We start from the raw sequence: 19,436 nt of genomic DNA, 5'->3' as shown, positions 1-19,436 counted from the left end.
CAAAGTGTACTGTCGCCCTGCTGATACAGAATGAATTACTAGCAAGAATAAATAGTAAAAATAATTAGGGTAAGAAAATGTGAGTTTGAAATCTTACACCACCATTTGTGCGATATAGGGAAAATTCATTTTTCTGGGCTTCAGCTCCTAGCCGGCAGACTGGGCATAAACACTCGTATTACTTACCTCTCAGCATTGCTGTGAAAATCAAAGATAACATGTGCATGAAAGAGCCTTGACAAAGATAAAGTACTGTGAGAATATCTAGCTATTAATAAGAGAAAACTATGAAAGGATGACATTTTAAGAAATGTGTAGAAAGTTTTCCATGAGTAAAAATCTTTCTTTAAACCAATATATCATTCACTCTAACCTTTGAATAAAACATATGTGTTAATATTTGATGCTCATTAAAGACTGGATTATATTTAGAAAAAAAATGAAATCAGGTCTATTAAATAGCTACCTCTGGGGTATCTGACTTTCAAGAGATTGAATACCTTGTCACCCTAACAAGGACACCGCAAGCAGAGTGCCTTCTCTGAACAGCACCCCTACAGTGTAGCTCCTTGCTTTCCATGGAACTTGCAACTACCCCTCTCCTTTCTTATTCTTCTCTTCCTCCTCTTCCTCCTTCTTTGTCTTCTTCCTCTTTTTGTGGTGCTGTTTTCAATGGGGGGTGGTGGGTGGGGAAGAAAGCCTTTAGCCAAGTCAATCCATTCCTGCAACTAGCCATTTATCCAACCTTTCATCCAGCCCCTATTTACTGAGCATTTGCCATGGAAATGCTAGCACTCTGCTGGGTGCTAAGAAGATGAGTAAACACATAAATAGTCAATGCTCTCATGGAGTATAGAGCCTAGAGGAAGAAGGAACAGATATCAGTTATAAAATAGTAAATGTAAATATACAAGGGAAAAGAAGATATCTGCTAGAAAGGGAAGTAAAACATCCCAACTAGGATTGAGGGAGCAAAGGTGGTTTCCCTACAGAAATGAAATGTTATCTGAGACCTGAAGAATGAATAGCAAGGTGAAGAGAACAAATGAGCACATGAATGGAGGTTGTGTGGAGCTTGGTAGGGAAGGACACTCAAGGCAGTCAAAACAGCACGTTACAAAAGCCCCGCTGAGGGAAAGAACATGAGCTGTTCAAAAACTTGAAAGAAGTCAATTTAGATGGAGCACTGAGGAAGGCTGAGAGGGCTGTAATGAGAGTCTGCAGATGACCAAGAAACAAATGATGTAGAAACTTGTAGGCCATAGCAAAGGTTGCAGTCTTTTTTCTGAGAACAATGAAAAGTCCCTGAAGGTTTTAATCAGAGGATGACACAATTGGATTTGTACTTTGAAAAGATCATGCTGGATGCAAAATGGTAGTTGGGGATAAAAACACATTTGAAATCCATCACTCTTAGGGCATCCTGACAGATTGTTACAAGCATCTGCTGTCTTCTTCTTCTTCCCCCTTACTCAGTATTCCTCTCCATCTTCCTCCCTATTAATGCATTTCCTTTACTTCCTTCAGGATCAGGACTAAGTATATTCACCAGATTTACTTTAAAATTAACAATTCCTGTCCATTATGCTTTTACTTGGCATTTCTTCTGCATTTGCAAAATATTTATAAAGTGATGAAACTAATTTATTTCTCTATTTTATATATTCTTTTTCCAAACTAGACTATGCTCCTCAAAAACAGAGACCTGTAAACAGGTTTTAGAACAAGAATGTTTTCTGTATATAAATTAATTTTTTGGTTTTTATTTCTCCTATTATTAATAACTGATTTCTAGAGCTCAAAAAATTGTGTCTTTCATGGGCATTGTAACAGTGAAATAATCCGAAAATAAAAACATTACAAATATTTATTTACAGTATGTATGTAATCAAGTCAGTGTAATCAGTAGATACATAAGATTGGCACTGATCTAGTCTTAGTCTCTAATCACTACATGATATTTCGGTACAAAAAGACACTTTCTGTGTAAAATTTATCAGTATTAAACAGTCTAAAACTTTGTTCCACCTTTCAAATAATGTGCCTTAAAAAAAAAAAGCTTCAATGACTTCAGATAGATTTAATAAGCATAATAAATATTTCCAATACCAAAAAAAAAAAAAAATTGAGAATCCAAATCCAATAAAATATTAAGGTCATATTAGTATTTCATCTTCTTAAATTAAAATTTTATTGAAATAAATTTTAAAAAATAGAGACAGAGTTTTGTAAGAATTTTTATGTTATAGAAACTGCAGGTTTTAAAAACGTTTTTCAGAATTTCTCAGAAACAGAAAAAACTATCCAGACATTTATGTGGAATAACAAAAGACCACACATAGCCAAAGAAATCTTGAGCAAAAAAATAAAGCTGGAGGCATTACACTACCTGACTTTAAACTATACTACAAAGCTATAATAACCAAAACAGCATGGTACTGGTATAAAAACAGACACATGGATCATTGAAATAGAATAGAGAACCCAGAAATCAACACATACACCTATAGCCATCTGATCTTTCACAAAGGCACCAAGTCTACACACTGGGGAAGAGGCTGCCTCTTCAACAAATGGGGCTGGGAAAACTGGATATCCATATGTAGGAGAATGAAACTAGATCTGTACCTCTCACCACATACCAAAATCAACTCAAAATGGATGAAAGAATGAAAGATACATCCTTAAACAATAAAACTCCTTAAAGAAAACAAAGGAGAAACACTCCAAGAAGTAGGATTGGGTACAGACTTCATGAATATGACCACCAAAGCACAGGCAACCAAAGGAAATACAAACAAATGGGATTAAATCAAACTATTCTGCACAGCAAAAGAAATAATCAACAGAGTGAAAAGACAACCAACAGAGTGGGAGAAAATATCTGCAAAATATTCATCTGACAAAGGATTAATATCTAGAATATAAAAGGAACTCAAATAACTTCACAGCAAAAAACCCAAATAACCCAATTAAAAAATGGGCAAAGGAGCTGAATAGGCATTTCTGAAAGGAAGATATATGAATGGCCAACAGACACATGAAAAAATGTTCAACATCACTCAGCATTCGGGAAATGCAAATCGAAACCACTTTGAGAGACAATCTCATTCCAGTTAGGATGGCTAATATCCAAAAGATTGAGAATGATAAATGCTGACAAAGTTGCAGAGAAAAAGAAGCCCTCCTATATGGTCAGTGGGACTGCCAAACGGTGCAGCCTTTATGGAAAATGGTATGGAGGTTCCTCAAACAATTACTGATAGATCTACCATATGACCCAGCTACTCCACTGCTGGGAATATACCCAGAGGAATGGAAATCATCATGTTGAAGGGATACCTGTTCTCCAATGTTTATTGCAGCACTATTTACAATAGCCAAGAGTAGGAACCAGCCCAAATTTCCATCATCACATGAGTGGATCAGGAAACTGTGCTTTATCTACACACTGGAATGCCACTCTGCTATAAAAAAGAAGGAAATACTACCATTTGCAACAACATGGATGGACTTAGGGAAAATTATAGCAAAAGTGAAACAAGTGAGACACAGAAAGAGAAATACCACTTGTTCTCACTTATTTTGGGGAGCTAAAAATAGATAAATAAATAAATAAATATACAAATCAATAAAGGGTGGTGGGGGGGAAGAAGACACAGCAATCAGAACAATTCCTTGAAGTTGTTAAAAGAAGTGAACAGATATGATGTAGTGAGGGGGTAGTGGAGAGAGGGAGGGGAGAAAGAGGAACGGGTAAAGGGACACAGAAATCAACTACATGTATATTGAGAAGTTAAAGTAAAAAGAAATAATTTCATAGCTGGATTCTGATTTTTTAGAAATCCCTAAATACTGTGGGTCAAAATGCAATTAATTGTTCTTTCCACAGAAGGTTTAACAGTCACATAGCAAAAGTAGGAAGCCAGGGCAAAAAGAGATTTTCTTTTCCACTCCATTATAAAAGATGTGCTAAAGAACTGAAAATGTATAGGCAATTAAGTTAAATTATAGAAATGTTTCCTTTTCTGTATAATACCCACAGGATATGCTATGATGGGAGACTGGAAGACAGTAATACCAAAAATCTATCTCTCCACCCAGTTTGTTTATTTGAAATCCCTTTATGTCTTAAATGATTATATTTCCTAATATACAACAAGGGTATTTTACCAAGAAAATTTCCTCAGACAGCCAACTGTGACCTGAGAATAAGAAAAGGAAACATCAATGGGGAAAAGAAGAGAGAATGATTTTGAAACATGTGCCACAGCCTGAGAACATAACCAGGCATGGGGTCACATGTTACCTGAAGGTTTCTGGAGTGGACTATGAATTGAGAAACAAAGGCATACATTTTAAAGAAAATAGCATATAAATGGTTGCAAAAAGCACCCAAAATTAATATCTACCTCACAATCAGGTCTAGAATATGTCATGATTATACATGATTATAGGTAAATTAATCAAAAAAAAATAGACAAAAATAAAATTGGAGATATTCTTTGCAATTTGAAGAAATAAGTATTTTTGTTTGTTTTCGTATAATTGCTCTGTAGTAATAACTATACAGTTTAACCTTAAGGAAAAAGTACTACCTTAATTAAATTATTAGTTTATGTGTCATATGCCTTTAAATGAAATAACCTCCTGGAAAAAAACAATGATTTCAATAAAACATTTCTCATAATGATACAATGGATGGACAACTGAACTAATTCAAGGTGTTTTTTTTTTTTATGTGTTCTGGTATAGTATTTGGGAATCTGTGTCAACATAGTAAAAATAAAAAATCCAAGAGAGAGACATTAATCAAGACCTTAGACTGTGACCTACTTTCAAATTCTATATTAAAGTGCTAGCATGTTGAGTTTGAATTTCTATGCTCCCATAATTACTCTATGCTCTATAATTTTTAGGTAGAATTTAGTAACTTCTTAAATAATTTCTCGTTTCATATAAGTTAGAAAAGAATGTAAACTGTATCCTTATCAAATGAGAAATTTGATAATAATTTAATGGTAAAGATTTATTCTCCTGAAATATATAGACTATTTTATGATACAAACTGACATAAAAATGGAAATCTTGATCTTAAATTTTCTGGTGTCACTAGAGTCAAGTAAGTAAGATCCTCCTGACTGGGTCTGCAATGATTGAATTGTTACTGGTCTGCAGAACATTTCTATTTATGCGAATGATTTTATTAAAGTCAGACAATGAAACTTGGCAAGAGATAAAGTTTTCTCTGCTATTCAGTGGGCAGATGACTTTGGGTAAAGAAGACATAGATATAGAAAGAAACTTAGGCCTTAAAGAAAATGTGCCTAAGTGCTCATAAATGAGATTTTTATATATTATAATTTTAATAAGTAGTTTAGGGAAAGTGACTTAAGGACTCTACAGCTAAGAAAGCAATAATCTAATACAGGAAGTTTAGGAAAGCCATGGTAACTACAGCTTAGGCTGGGGAATCAGAAAGCTGTGAAGAATAGAGTTACAGTTCAGATCTTTGCAGAGGGCTTATCAGAAACGTTCTCCTTTTTAGGGACCCAAAGATTTCTTCACAGATCCACCTTCAGACAGTATTCTCCACGCACTCTGTATGTTCTCTATAGCTTTAACACTATCTGTGTTGATGACTCACGAATCTTTTCCTATAGTTCAAACCTCTCCACTTAGCTTTGGAGCTGTGTATCGAAGATTTTAGTAACACATATACCTGCATATCTTCAGTCATGCATGTTAATCCTAACAGTACATATTCAGTCCTGAACTCATTGTCTTACACCAAAAACTGTTTGTCTTAGAAAATCATTCTCCATTATCCCAGTGACTTGCAAGACTCAAGGCTATCCAACAGAGAATCCAGTTCAGAAATACGTGATTCATTTTTGATTCTTCACTTTCTCTCTTTCATCCTCTGTGCCAACTTGTTATTAAGTCTTATCAATCCTACATTCTTTTCCCCATATATCCCTCTTCATTTTCTAAACTCTTTCAGTAGGCTCCCAACACATGCTCCTCTTTCTAGTTTCCTAGAAGACTATATAAAAAAAAACTATAGGGCCGAGCCCGTGGCGCACTTGGTAGAGTGCTGCGCTGGGAGCGTGGCGACGCTCCCGCCGCGGGTTCGGATCCTATATAGGACTGACCGGTGCACTCACTGGCTGAGTGCCGGTCACGAAAAAACGACAAAAAAAAAAAAATAAAAATAAAAATAAAAAAAACTATATAGTTTTTTATAAAACTATTATAAATACTAGTTTTATAATAATTATATAGTTATATAATAGTTATATAGTTATTATAAAAACTATATTGTTTTATATAAAACTCTTTCTAGTTTTATATCATACTAGTCCACTTATCAAGCTGCTGATGGATTATTCTTTCAATAAAAGAAATTTCAATATATTACTTCCAAGCTTAAAAATCCTTCAGTGGCTCCTTTATTGGCAGAATTAAAATAGCTATTATTAAAATTTACCATTAATAAATATTAGGTTTCATTACATGAATAACCTATTCTCATTTTAAGGGCATATCTATAATCTTCATACAACTTTAAGAACTCACATTAGGATGCTTAATTTTTCTTCATACTACTGAAGTTTAACTCTAATCCCTAAATTATATGTAAACATTATTAAACATTAGTGATAATTAAAAGGTTGTTTCTATTTAGAAGATGATATAGAAATTTGAATTATTTGATATTAAATAAGACAACATAAGTGAAGCACTAACCCAATTCATGGCTTAATGAACATTAATTTTCTTCCTATTCTAAAGAGAAAGGTGAATGCTTAGATAGGATGTGGAACATGAAGATAATATTAATTTCATATAATAATGGCCTGTTATTTTATCCATAATCAATTCACTTTATATTAATGGCTTGCAAGATTTTGTGGGGGCTGCAGGTCATAAAGGGTTTATTTGGGAGTCAAATAATTCAAGAAGCAAGTGATTTATTTACTTGAATTTAAGTTCTGCCCAAGTCACCAAAAACAAAGTTTTAGTCCTTAAAGCCAGAAGTGGGTATATATCTCCTAGAAACTAAGGGTCTTCTTCAGGACTTGATTAAGAAACTACCTTTCTATGGGAAGCAATTGAAAGACATGCCGTTGCCTGAATTTCCAGCAACGTGGTTTAGGAAAAGATGGGAATATCAGACACTTGACATGAACAGTAAAGTTATTAGTTACACTGTAAAGCACTTGCTTTGTATAAAAGTCATTCAGCTTACTCAAAAGTAGTATAAGACTACATTTCAACTAAAATAATAAAGTATTTGACTTGCATTCAGGCACAAAGTGCCTGATTATGGCTGATTAAGATACATGCTCTAGAGATCAACCTGATGACAAAATTAAGAGAGGATCCAAGAAGAATGACTAAGAATAAGAAATGGACAACCTCTTCAACAAACTGCTGGGAAAACTGGATACCCACATGCCAAAGATTGAAACTAGACCCCTGTCTCTCCCCATACACAAAAAATCAACTAAAAATGGATCAAAGACCTAAATTTAAGAATCCAAACTACAAAACAACTAAAAGAAAATGTAGGCAAAACACCACACGAAATGGGCATGAGCAGCACTTTTTTGAGCAAGACTACAAAGGCACAGGCAACTAAAGCAAAAATACATACACGGGACTGCATCAAACTAAAAAGATTCTGCACAGCAAGTGACACTACCAAAAAAGTGAAGAGTCAACCTGCAGAATGGGAGAAAATGTTTGCAAACTACAAATCAGACAAGGGGCTAATATCCAGAATATACAAGAAACTCAATTGAATCAAAAGCAGAAAAACAAATAACCCAGTTAAAAAAATGGGCAAAGGACCTGAACAGATGTTTCTCAAAAGACACACAAATGGCCAACAGGCACATGAAAAAAATGCTCAACATCACTAATCATCATGGAACTGCAAATTAAACCACGATGAGATGTCATCTCTTTCCAGTTAGAATGGCTATTATCAAAAAGACAAAAAATAACAAATGCTGGCGAGGATGTGGAGAAAAAGGAACCCTCCTAAATTCCTGGTGAAAGTGTAAATTAGTACAGCCACTGTGGGAAACAGTATGGAGGATCCTCAGGGAACTAAAAATAGATCTACCCTACAACCCAACTATCTCACTCCTAGGCATATACACAAAGGAAATGAAATCAATATATCAAAAAGACTCCTGTACTCCATGTTCACTGCAGCACTATTCATAATAGCCAAGAGATTGAATCAACCTAAATGCCCATCAACAGATGAATGAATTAAAAAAAAAAGTAGAAAAAAAACCCCAAAACAAAAAACTGTGGTATATGCACAATGGAATACTATTTAGTTATCAAAAAAAAAAAAAAAAAAAAATCATATTCTATCATTTGCAGCAATATGGATGGAACCAGAAACCATCCAAGTGAAGAAAGCCAGGCACAGAAAGACAAATACCGCATGATCTCACTCATATGTAGAACCTAAAAAAAAAAAAAGTTCTCATGTATAAACGGTAGAATGATGGTTACAGAGGAGGCGGGCAAGGGGGGTGGGGTGGGGTAGTAGTGGGAGGAAAAATGGGGGACTAGTGGGTATAAAACTATGCTAGCTAACCTAAATGAATCATTGTGCAGTATATGCATGTATTGAAAGAATGCGCTATACCCCCAAAATATGTACAAATAAATGTTAAAATATTTTGAATAATAAAAGAAATAAGAAGTGGTATTTTATTAGAGGCACAATTTAACTCTGCTTGGTGTCATCATTTTTTTCCCTTGGTTCGTGCAAGTAAGGCACTAAATTTTTAGTGTGGATATTTCTTTCTTCATTGCATTCTTCTAAAAAAAGAACCAGGACTCTAGAAAATTAGCTATAGTTCATTAAAAAGCAAATTATACTTTTAATTGATCTTTTTAAAAATAAAAATAATTAAATGCATTTCTAAAAGTATGTTCTTGTTTCATAATAATCAAAATACAAACAATAAATGGAGTTTTCCCTGAAATTGTCTGGAATGTGCCTCTGAAATAAGAATTTCAACTTAGATAAGAAAACAAAAATGACAGAAAATTCCCATATGAAGGTAAGCAAGGAGAATAAAGACATTAAAGAAAATAAAAACAGGTAAGTGGAAAACTTACCAATGTCTGTTTGAAAGCATTACTTTTCTCTAAAACATAAAAAAAGTAAATGAGAGAATTATAAATAAAAATTATATTCCTATATAGCGGTGATCATTTGTGGGTTCACAGCAGGCACTTATGTAAAATGTATTTTTTTTTTTGTTTTTTTTCCTCCCTCAAGACTATTAGCTTAGACTTCATTCACATTTTAATGAATTCCATGTCTTCTCAAATATTTTTCTTAATTGTATTATATAACTTGATAATATTCGCAATATTCTACCACTCTTCTTATTTGAGTTCTCTATACATTTAACTTGTTTCTTTTATGCGCTCCCTCAGCTATATGTTTGTGGACATGACAGAGGTAACATCATAAGTTAATATATGTAATCCAAATACTGATAAAGGCTATGAAGAAATATATCAGTGCATCCAGCATTACTAGAGTGACAAGAAGGCAGAGAGAATAAAGAGATGGAATTGAAGATGTGGCAGTGGAGAGCATTGTGGCTATGATATGGAATGTAAATCTTATTCTGTAGGAGAAAGGCATTAGAGGTTTAAAAGCAAGTTAATGCCATAATCTGATTTATATTTTTGAAAGACACTCTGGCAGGAGTGGAAAGAAGCAGATCAGGTAAGGAGTTATTTCCATAGCCCACTTGAGATAGAATGGAAGTCTGTATGAGACCACCTTCCGTGCAGATTTAAAAGATGATTGGGTTTGAGGTATACTTATACTGAAAAGTGAACTTGATGAATTATATTTAGAGTGCAGGGGGAAAGGAAGAACAAGGGTTGACACAGATTTTTATTTGAAAAACTGTATAAATGGGGGTTCCATTTATTGTGATGAAGAAGCTTGAGGTGAAACAGCTTGGGCTGTAGAATAGCAATAATGTACAAGATTCTTAACTATATAAAAAGCAGTGGATTCTATTATATTTTCCAGTTCTAAAAAATTTACTTTCTCTTGTTATTTTCTACTCTTTTCCCCCAAAATATAAAGACAGGAAGTGAGGAAACTGCTTTAGCCCCTCAGAGCAAATGCTTTAAGTATAACAAACAAAGTTATTTTTTGCTTAACATTGTGTTTCCTAGAAGGCAGACACCATTTCAAGTCAAATAAAGTTAAATATGATGCATATTTATTATTTGTGTGGCTCTGTTAGGATCAGTGAGGATAACAAATATTGCAAAGCACCTTTGTTCTTAAGTTTATAAATTTGTAGAGAAAATAACATACCTATATATGTAAAACAATATAAGAATAAGAATATTATATAAATTATAAATATACAAGCACTGTAATTGGTTAAAGAAGAGATGAATATTATGGTGGTGCTGGATTTTAAAAAACAAGACCATGTCTAGATTTGCACAGAAACCAAAACAATAATGTGAAATCCTGAACTGAGCCCGGCTTACCAAGTGGTTGTCCTGCGATGATCCTGGCGTTCTCTCCAGCCACTGCAGCTCTTGCGTGTCGCTCACTCATGTACTGTACAAATGCATAACCTTTGTGAACTGAGCATCCAACTATTTTTCCATACTTTGAAAAAATGGCTTCAATGTCAACTTTCTTGACAATGGCTGTATTTAAATTGCCGATGAAAACACGGGAGTTGATAGACTTGGGGTCATTCTTATTGGTGACGTTGCTGGTCTGTGTTTTGCCAGTCATGGTTGGCTCAACTTGTTTTAATCCTTAAACAAACAAACAAACAAATAAAATAATCAGCTGGTAAATAATTTGATCATATGGACATCACTGGCTTCTAGCAATTTTTTAATGTTATACTCAGGAAACTTCAAATCCCTCAGTATAACTGATCTCTTGAGAAGAAAATTTAGCAATATAAAACAGTAAACATTACATTGTTAAGCAGTAGAAAAATAGTCATAATCACTTAACATATATTTGTAAATAAATTCCTGATTTATTTATCCAAAATTCAGCCCTGAATAATGACAACATTTTATAGAAGTTTTTATTTTTAAGATTATCCATTTGCAGAAGAAAGTTTGAGGAATGAGCCACTTTATTCTATCAACAAAAAAGAAATACCAGTATAGCTAAGGTCTAATGATAGGTGTAATATAGTAATGTAACCTCCATTTATTGTATGAGTATTTGTATTTTTATTTCTACATTTTGTATACTAGATAGACATTTCATTCATTTCAATATCAGAACTCTTCTATCAGAACTAACAATTCATTCCATTAAACGATGTGGAAGAGAAAAAGAAAATATTAAAATCAGAAATTCAATTAGAAAATTTAAGATAAGAAAGACATAATTTTGAAAATAAGAAATATAACAAGAATTAATTCTGTACATGTTATTAAATTGAACCAATAACACGTTTCAGTTTCCAAAAAAAAAAAAATTCCTGTAGCCAGTGTTCATGCATCAATGATCAGCAAATCAGTAACTGGGTAACTGTTAAAATTTTATTATCAATATCATTTTGTATCCATTTAACCAAAGGCTCCTGTTTTGCCTCAGGTCTCCTAGTATTTTTAAAAACTGTTGGCTGAGCTTGGCAGAATGTTTAATTATGCTTAATTAAACTCAGTGAAACTTTTATTTCTAAATACTCCAGCACTTAACTGATTTATTTGTAAGGCTTCCAAAATTCACTCATTCATTCATTCATTTAACAATATTTATTAAGCACATATCTTTTTCCAGGCATTGTCTTCTACAGTGCCAATTAATTTAAAGAAACCATTATGGTAAAACTAAAATTTGAGCAAGGTTACACTTTCTGACATTGATGATCATTGTTGAGCTAATTGAAATACTTTGTCAGTGACAACTACATTTTTACATGAAGACTGCCTTTCAAAATATTACAGCTATAAAAAATAAGTGCATCTGATTTTTAAGAATCATTTTATATAACATTTCTAAATTAAGCATTAAGGTGTTAGAAGTCTTAAAGGCATGTAAATGGATATGTTTGAAAATTTATGTACTATGCATTTTAACCAGGTACTCCTGATACTAAGAGCAATCAAGTACCATAAAAATGTTTCAGACTAAGCTGTTCATTATTACATCTGGAATTGTTAAAGCCTTACTTCATATTGGACACTCAACATTATACGTTTCTCCTTTTAATGAAGGTTGATTTCATAAACAAAATGTTTAGTTATTTGCCTAAAAAATAAGAGTAAGACATCATTAGAAGCAAACATTTTAATACTGCCTTGTATTGTTTCAGATTAGCTACACTGAAGTTGTTCCTTTATGAATTATTCAACCTAGAGCTGAGAAAAGGAAAACTGATAATTTTTTTGAATCTTGCAATTTGAGCTATTGCATACCTCAAGACAAATGCTCCAAGAATTAACCGAAACAAGAAAAATCAATATTTATTTATATGTTTACATATATATAAAATGCTAACTTCTTCATGTAATTTAGAATTTGTTTCCTTTCCTATCCCAATGTCAGTAATACAATCCGTAGAAATCATGTTATTTTCTTTTTGCACTTGCGTGAATAATTTTAGAAATATCATACAGTTATTTTCAAGGGTAAACGATTCTTATGGTTGACATTTTATTTCCTAGACAGAGATACACTGGTTGAAATTAAAACACAAGATTGTTAGATTAGGTTAGACCCATGGTTTACAGAGCCCAGTGGTCTGCCTTGACAGTGGCTCTCAGTCGAATTTGATATAAGGGGATAGCTGTTCTCTAAATTCTCACTGTAAATGTCAACATGCTGTCTTTGACTCCAACCTTTTATTCTATGTGGATGACTGTCATAACTGTAACTACAAACTGCCAATTATGTAATTCTAATGAATGACTTTCAATTACTTTACAATGTATATGTATCTAATCCCTCTCACAGACTGACTTGCCAGTTTCTATCAGTATTTATAATAATGAAAGTTTTGTTGTAGTTTTGTATATTATCATTTCAACATTCATTAAAATCAGGCTTCAACTCAAAATTACTGTAATATTAAAATTATTAAAAATGAATAATGTAATATTTATTTTTTTAGCTTATACTTCTCTATTACATGAATTTTCAATTAGTTGAAGAAGGATTTCCACATTCAGCCATGATGAAATAACAGGGACTAAATAAACCTTCCTGATTCAAACAACTAGAAAACCAGGCAAACATACATGAAACAACTGTTTTTCAGACATTAAACCACAGGCAATGCAGAGCCATGATATCTGAGAGAAAGGAAACAAAGAAAGTAAGGCTTAGGATAGCCCTAGCTTTCTTCTGGAAAGCATACTGCAGTTCATAGAGCAGGCAGAAGCGGGTGGGGGCGGGACCCGAATGGCAAGCAGGGACAGTGACCTTATTGAGTTGAGCTGACAGAGACCAGAATTCAGAGATTTTGAGGAGGCTGGAATTTGTGAGGCAGATTTTTTGAGACAAGAGAGCTGCTCAGGAAAGGAACTCCAGAAATCTGCTTACCGGTCTCCTGAATCTATGCTGATTCCTAAGAAATGCAAGCAAAAGGGTAAAATTCCATCAGGCTGCTAAAAAAAATTATTGGAAAGCTGGGAATGCAATGGTTCCAAGACCCACAAAGGGCTGAGAATCATTCAAGCTCCTGCCAGCAACAGTGGCAAGCACACATTGACTCCCTAGAGCATTAAGTTAAGAATCAGAAGGGCTGGGCCCTAATTTAGTAAGGGGATAAATGATTTGTAGAGTTAAAAGTAATTTGGGACCACCCTAGCAAAACTTAAAAACACATCTCAAGATGATCAAACTAAACCAAAAGCAGCCTAAATGCCTACCAGAGAAAAGCATTTAACACTTCTTAAAGAAAAATAACAGAACTCATTCAACAACACAAAACATGCCATCTTCAGCATCCAGTCAAAAAAATCTTAAGTATTAGAAAATTATGACTCGTGACTAGGAGAGAAATGAAAGATATAAACAAGAATCAAATGGAAAGTTAAAGATGAAAGCTATAATACTTAAAAAAATATATATATATATTTTTGTCTTTTTTTGTGACCGGCTGCACCGCGCTCAGCCAGTGAGCGCACGGCCATCCCTACATAGGATCCTAACCCGCAGCGGGAACACTCCCAGCGCCACACTCTCCCGAGTGTGCCACAGGGTCGGCCCTATAATACTTAAATTTAAAAAAATACACTGGATGGATATTACAGGTGATAGAACTCTACAAAAGAATGGGTTTGTGAATTTGAAGTTGTAGAAATAGAATTACCCGAAATGTAGTATAAAGATAAAACACTGAAAAAAAAAAATAAATGGAGATTCAGTGAGCTATTTGACAATGTCAAGCTATTTAACACATGTATATCTGAAGTACCACAGAAGGTAAAAGAAAATATTAAAAAAAATAGTCACCAAAAATCTTCCAAATTTGATGAAAATGTTAAAATCACACATCAAAGAATCTCAACAAACCCCAAGCAGAATAAATACATCAAAAACCACACCAGACACATCACAATCAAATTACTGAAAAGTAGTCATAAAGAGAAAAATCAGGAAGCTGTCAAGCATTGGAAAAATGACTAAATTCTGACACAATTTTGGGGAATAACAGTCGAAGAAATGTTACAACAGCCAATGACAAGGGAAAATTAATTTTTCAGCAAAAAAGTGCCATCTCTTTGTTTTTAATTTAGAAGTTTGGATGGAGCTAGTGTAAAGTGTCTATCTAAAAAAGCTGCTGTAAAATCAGAGATAAACTGTAAACTACTGTGTCCCATTATTTCTGTGTTGACTGAAATATTCTATATCTGCACTACACAAAAAAGGAGTTTTTAACCACATGTGACTTTTTAGCACTTGAAATGTGGTTACTGAGACTGAGCAACTGAATTTTAAAATTTACATAATTAAAATTAAGGCCAAATTTTAATTGTTTGCTTTACCCCCAAAGCCTAACTGGGTTCTGACCTTTTAAATGTACAGGGTAAAAGTAAGTCAGAAGTAATCTGGATATTTATGTCTCATTCATACATAGAACATGGGTATATTTTTGGTCCTAAAAACTTATGAAAGTTATGATGGTATTAGATATTTTTCAGAAAACAACAACAAAAAGTTTCTAGTAGCTGCCATATGAGAGCTAATTTAAAAGATGAAGGATTTTTATTCTGGAAATATCAGACTGAGATGGTGAATGTGTTGTAAAATCATAAAGAATGTCTTTAAAATAAATAAAGACCTTTTATTTGTATTTGAGGGAGATTTCCACTCTGAAATCAAAATAAAAACAGGGTAAATTAATTATGAATTTTTAAGAGCTCTCAAATATGCTTTAGAGAAAATATTTTTGGAGTAGACAAAATTAACAGACAGCAAATTGTACTCTTCTCCTGATTCAGTGGATATGAGTTTCCAATCTAAAGTTTAGAGTTACTCATTCACATTAAATAAAAAATAAACAACAGAACACTAATAGCCAGGTATTCAAGACAGTCAGCTTGCAACACTAATCTGTACTATAATCAAGAACCTGAGAAAAGATTAAAGGGACACAAAAATGAATAACAATGAATCATACCCTTAAAGTTATCATCTTCTCAAATCTAGAGCTACTACTCTAACAGTGCTATAACATAAGATAAAACATGGTAAGAGCTGCAAGATATACAAATCAAAGCTGTAATTTGTGAAAAAGAGAGAGAGAGAATTTCCAATTGAGAAAACTAGAGAAAACATCTTAAAGCAGTTGATAACTGAATCATTAAAGGATATTGTAAAGATTCAATGGGCTTACAGTTAACTTCTCAGCATGAACAAGAGGATGGTTGTTTTTCAAATATTTTAACTCACCTACATGCACTTTTTTTCATTAAACAAGTTACTATAAAATTGCTTATATTCATAATTAGAAAAAGAGAAAAATTGCAGTTAAATAAACTAAGATATCTAAGCATCTCTTCTTGGACAAAGTAAACCAATAGAATGCCAAGAAAAGTCTAAATTTATTTATTCTTTAGAAAACTGTCCACAATTTAGAAAGATATAAATTATATCCACCAAACAAGTGACAATTCTTCAATTGATCTTAAGAACAACTATTTCTTGAAGACTAAAAAATCTATTTATAAAACTATTTTGTGAAAAATCTTCTGATGCTCATTTTACACACCACAGTATATTATAAATATAAATATTACAATTGTGTTGAAGATACAATCTTTAAGCCTCAAACTGCTTTCTGGAATAAACCAAAAGGTAGCTTTTTAAAAGTTAAGATTTGGGGCAATGTGTAAATACAAAGAAAAATACATACATATAAAGAAAAAAAGTGTAATCCCAGCCTGAAGGCATTTACAGTTAAAATTGTAGTATTTTTCCTTTATTGCTTTTCTAGTACTTAGAAAAAAGCTGTATAAATTAGAAAGAAACTGATCATAATCTACATACCAAGTATGATTACTTATTATTTGAACATCTATATTATTATTGTTAAATAATCATACTAACTATAACAAATAGTTGCATAGTGTTAAAGCTATGCCATCATTTTCTTTGTCCTCTTAATGGGCATTTAGCTTGTTTCCAATTTTTTCAGGTCACAAAGATTTCTGAGATGAATACTGACAAATTTAGTAAGGACAATCCCTTTATCATTATATAGTGGCCTTCTTTGTCTCTTTTTTTAGGTCTTTGGTTTAAAGTCTATTTTATCCAATATAAGAATACGTTTTCTGGCTCAATTTTGGTTTCAATTTGTGTGATATATCTTTTTCCATCCCTTCACTATTAGTTTGTGTGCATCTTTATTGGTGAGATGAGTCTCTTGAAGCCATTATATAGTCAGGTCTTGCTTTTTGATTCGGTCCATCAGTCTGTGTCTTTTGAGTGTGGAGTTCAACACATTTACATTAAGGTTGTTATTGAGAGGTACTGTCTAATTCCTGGAATTTTATGGCTTTTTGTTAAGATGTTTTGAGTATCATTTGTTCCTCTCTTCTCCCTTGATTATTGGTCTTCCATGTTTGTGAGGTTGTTATGAGGTGAAAAGATTTAGTTTCTTTTGTCTTTCTCATTAGCATTTGTATTGTACTGGTGGGTGTTTTTCTTACTCGTGTATTCGTGGTAGTGATTATTGTTTTTCAGGTTCCAGATGCAGGACTCCCTTGAGAACTTCTTGAAAGGCTGGTTGTGTGATGATGAACTCCCACAGTTTTTGTTTGTCTGGGAAATACACTAATTCTCCCTCATTTCTGAAGTATAACCTTGCCTGGGAAATACATGATTTCTTTAACTTCTTCATTTCTGAAAGATGGTCCTGCTGGGTATAGTGTTATTGGTTGGTAGTTTTTGTTTGTTTGTTTGTTTGTTAGTATTTTGAATATATCAATCATCCCATTCTCATCTGGCCTGTAAGGTTTCAGTTGAGAAGTCTGCTGTTAGTCTTATGGGAGCTCCCTTATAGGTGACTTAGTGCTTTTGTCTTGCTGCTTTTAAAATTCTCTTTGTCTTCAAGTTTTTCCAGTTTGACTATCACGTGTCTTGGAGAGGATCTTTTGGACTGAATCTGTTTGGGGACTATTGGGCTTCCTGGATCTGAAGGTCTGCATCCCTCCCTATACCTGTGAAAGTTTCTGTTATTACTTCCCTGAATAAGTTTTCAATGCCTCTTCCTTTTTCCTCCCCTTCTGGAATATCTGTAATTAAAATGTTTGTGTGCTTGAGGTTATTAGCTAGCTTTCTTAAATTTTCTTCATTTTTTAAAATTCTTTTTTCTTTTCTCTTGTCTGCCTGGGTTATTTCATAAATACTATCTTTGAGATTGGATATTCTTTCTTCAGCTTATTCTAATCTGCTGATTAAGATCTTGGTTATGTTTTTAATTAATTGAATGTGTCTTTCAGATCCAGGAGTTCTGCTACATTCTTTTTTAAGGTATTAATTAAGTCTCTATAAATTTCATTCTAAATATCCTAGAGTTTTTTTCTTATTTCATTGTTTTGTAGGATTGATCCAACAAGAAGGCATAACAGTCATAAATACATATGCACTCAACACTGGAGTACCCACATATATAAATCAAACACTGTTAAACCTACAGAAAGAGATAGACCCTGATACTATAATAGTGGGGGACCTGAACACTACCCTCTCAACATTGGAAAGATCATGCAGGCAACAAATCAACATAAAAACACAGGATTTAAGCTACAATTTATATCAACTGGACCTGGTAGATTTCTACAGAATATTTCATCCACATAATATTTCATTAGCACATGGAACTTTCTCCAAGATAGACCACATGTTAGATTACAAATCAAGACTCAATACCTTAAAAACAATCAAAATCATCTCAATTATCTTTTTAGACCAAAATGGATTAAAACTAGAAATTAATAACAGGAAAACTCAGGACTCTATATAAATACATGGAAATTAAACAACAGGCTCATGAATTACCTATGGGTCCAAGAAGAAATTAAACAGGGATCAAAAAATTTCTAGAAAGCAATGAAAATAAAGACATATCATATCAAAACCTGTGGACTATTGCAAAAGCAGTATTAAGAGGGAATTTTCTAGCAATAAATGCTTACATTAAAAAAATAGATTTCTAGTAAACAACCTAATGCTACACCTCAAAGGATAGGAAAACAAGAACAATCCAATCCCAACGTTAGTAAATAGAAAGAAATAATTAAGTTCAGAGTAGAACTAAATGATATAGAGATCCAAAAGTGATATAAAAGATCAATGAAGCCAAAAGTTGTTTTTTTGAGAAGATAAACAAAAAAGACTAATCATTAGCTAGGTTAACAAAAAATAAAAAATAAAAAAGGTCAGAAATGAAAAAAGAGACATTACAACTGATACCACAGAAATACAAAAAATCATTAGAGACTGCTACAGACAACTATACACCAACACATTTGAAAACATGGAGGAAATGGATAAATTTCTGGACACATACAAACTACCAACACTGAACCAAAAAAAAAAAAAAAAAGTAGCAAACCTGAACAGACCAGTAACAAGAAATGAAATTGAAGCAGTAATCAGCAGTCTCCCAACAAAGAGCCCAGGACTGGATAGCTTTACTTCTGAATTCTACCAAATCTTTTAAGAAGAATCAATACCAAGTCTCTTCAAACTATTTCAAATAATTGAAACAGAGGCTGGTCTCTCAAACTCATTCTATGAGGCCAGCATCACCTTGATATCAAAACCAGATAAAGACACAACAAAAAAAGAAAACTACACACCAATATCTCTGATGAACATAGATGCAAAAATCCTCAACAAAATACTAGCAATCAGAATACAGCAACAT

At 33.1% G+C, this 19,436-nt stretch overlaps 1 protein-coding gene across 9 annotated transcripts in view; it reads right to left on the bottom strand.

Moving 5' to 3' along the window:
- Positions 1-19,436, bottom strand: part of RALYL (RALY RNA binding protein like) — a 711,785-nt gene that overhangs the window by 365,233 nt on the left and 327,116 nt on the right. For all 9 annotated transcript variants that reach the window (XM_063079136.1, XM_063079135.1, XM_063079134.1 and 6 more), the window contains one exon: positions 10,567-10,845. In XM_063079136.1, the coding sequence (XP_062935206.1) occupies positions 10,567-10,822 (256 nt within the window). In that variant the 5' untranslated portion in view covers positions 10,823-10,845. The remainder of the gene's footprint in view (positions 1-10,566; positions 10,846-19,436) is intronic.

The sequence above is a fragment of the Cynocephalus volans genome, chromosome 15 (genome assembly GCF_027409185.1).
Source record: "Cynocephalus volans isolate mCynVol1 chromosome 15, mCynVol1.pri, whole genome shotgun sequence".
Taxonomy (NCBI): Eukaryota; Metazoa; Chordata; class Mammalia; order Dermoptera; family Cynocephalidae; genus Cynocephalus; species Cynocephalus volans.
Note: the sequence above shows the minus strand (reverse complement) of the source record. Positions and strands in the feature narration are given on the sequence as shown.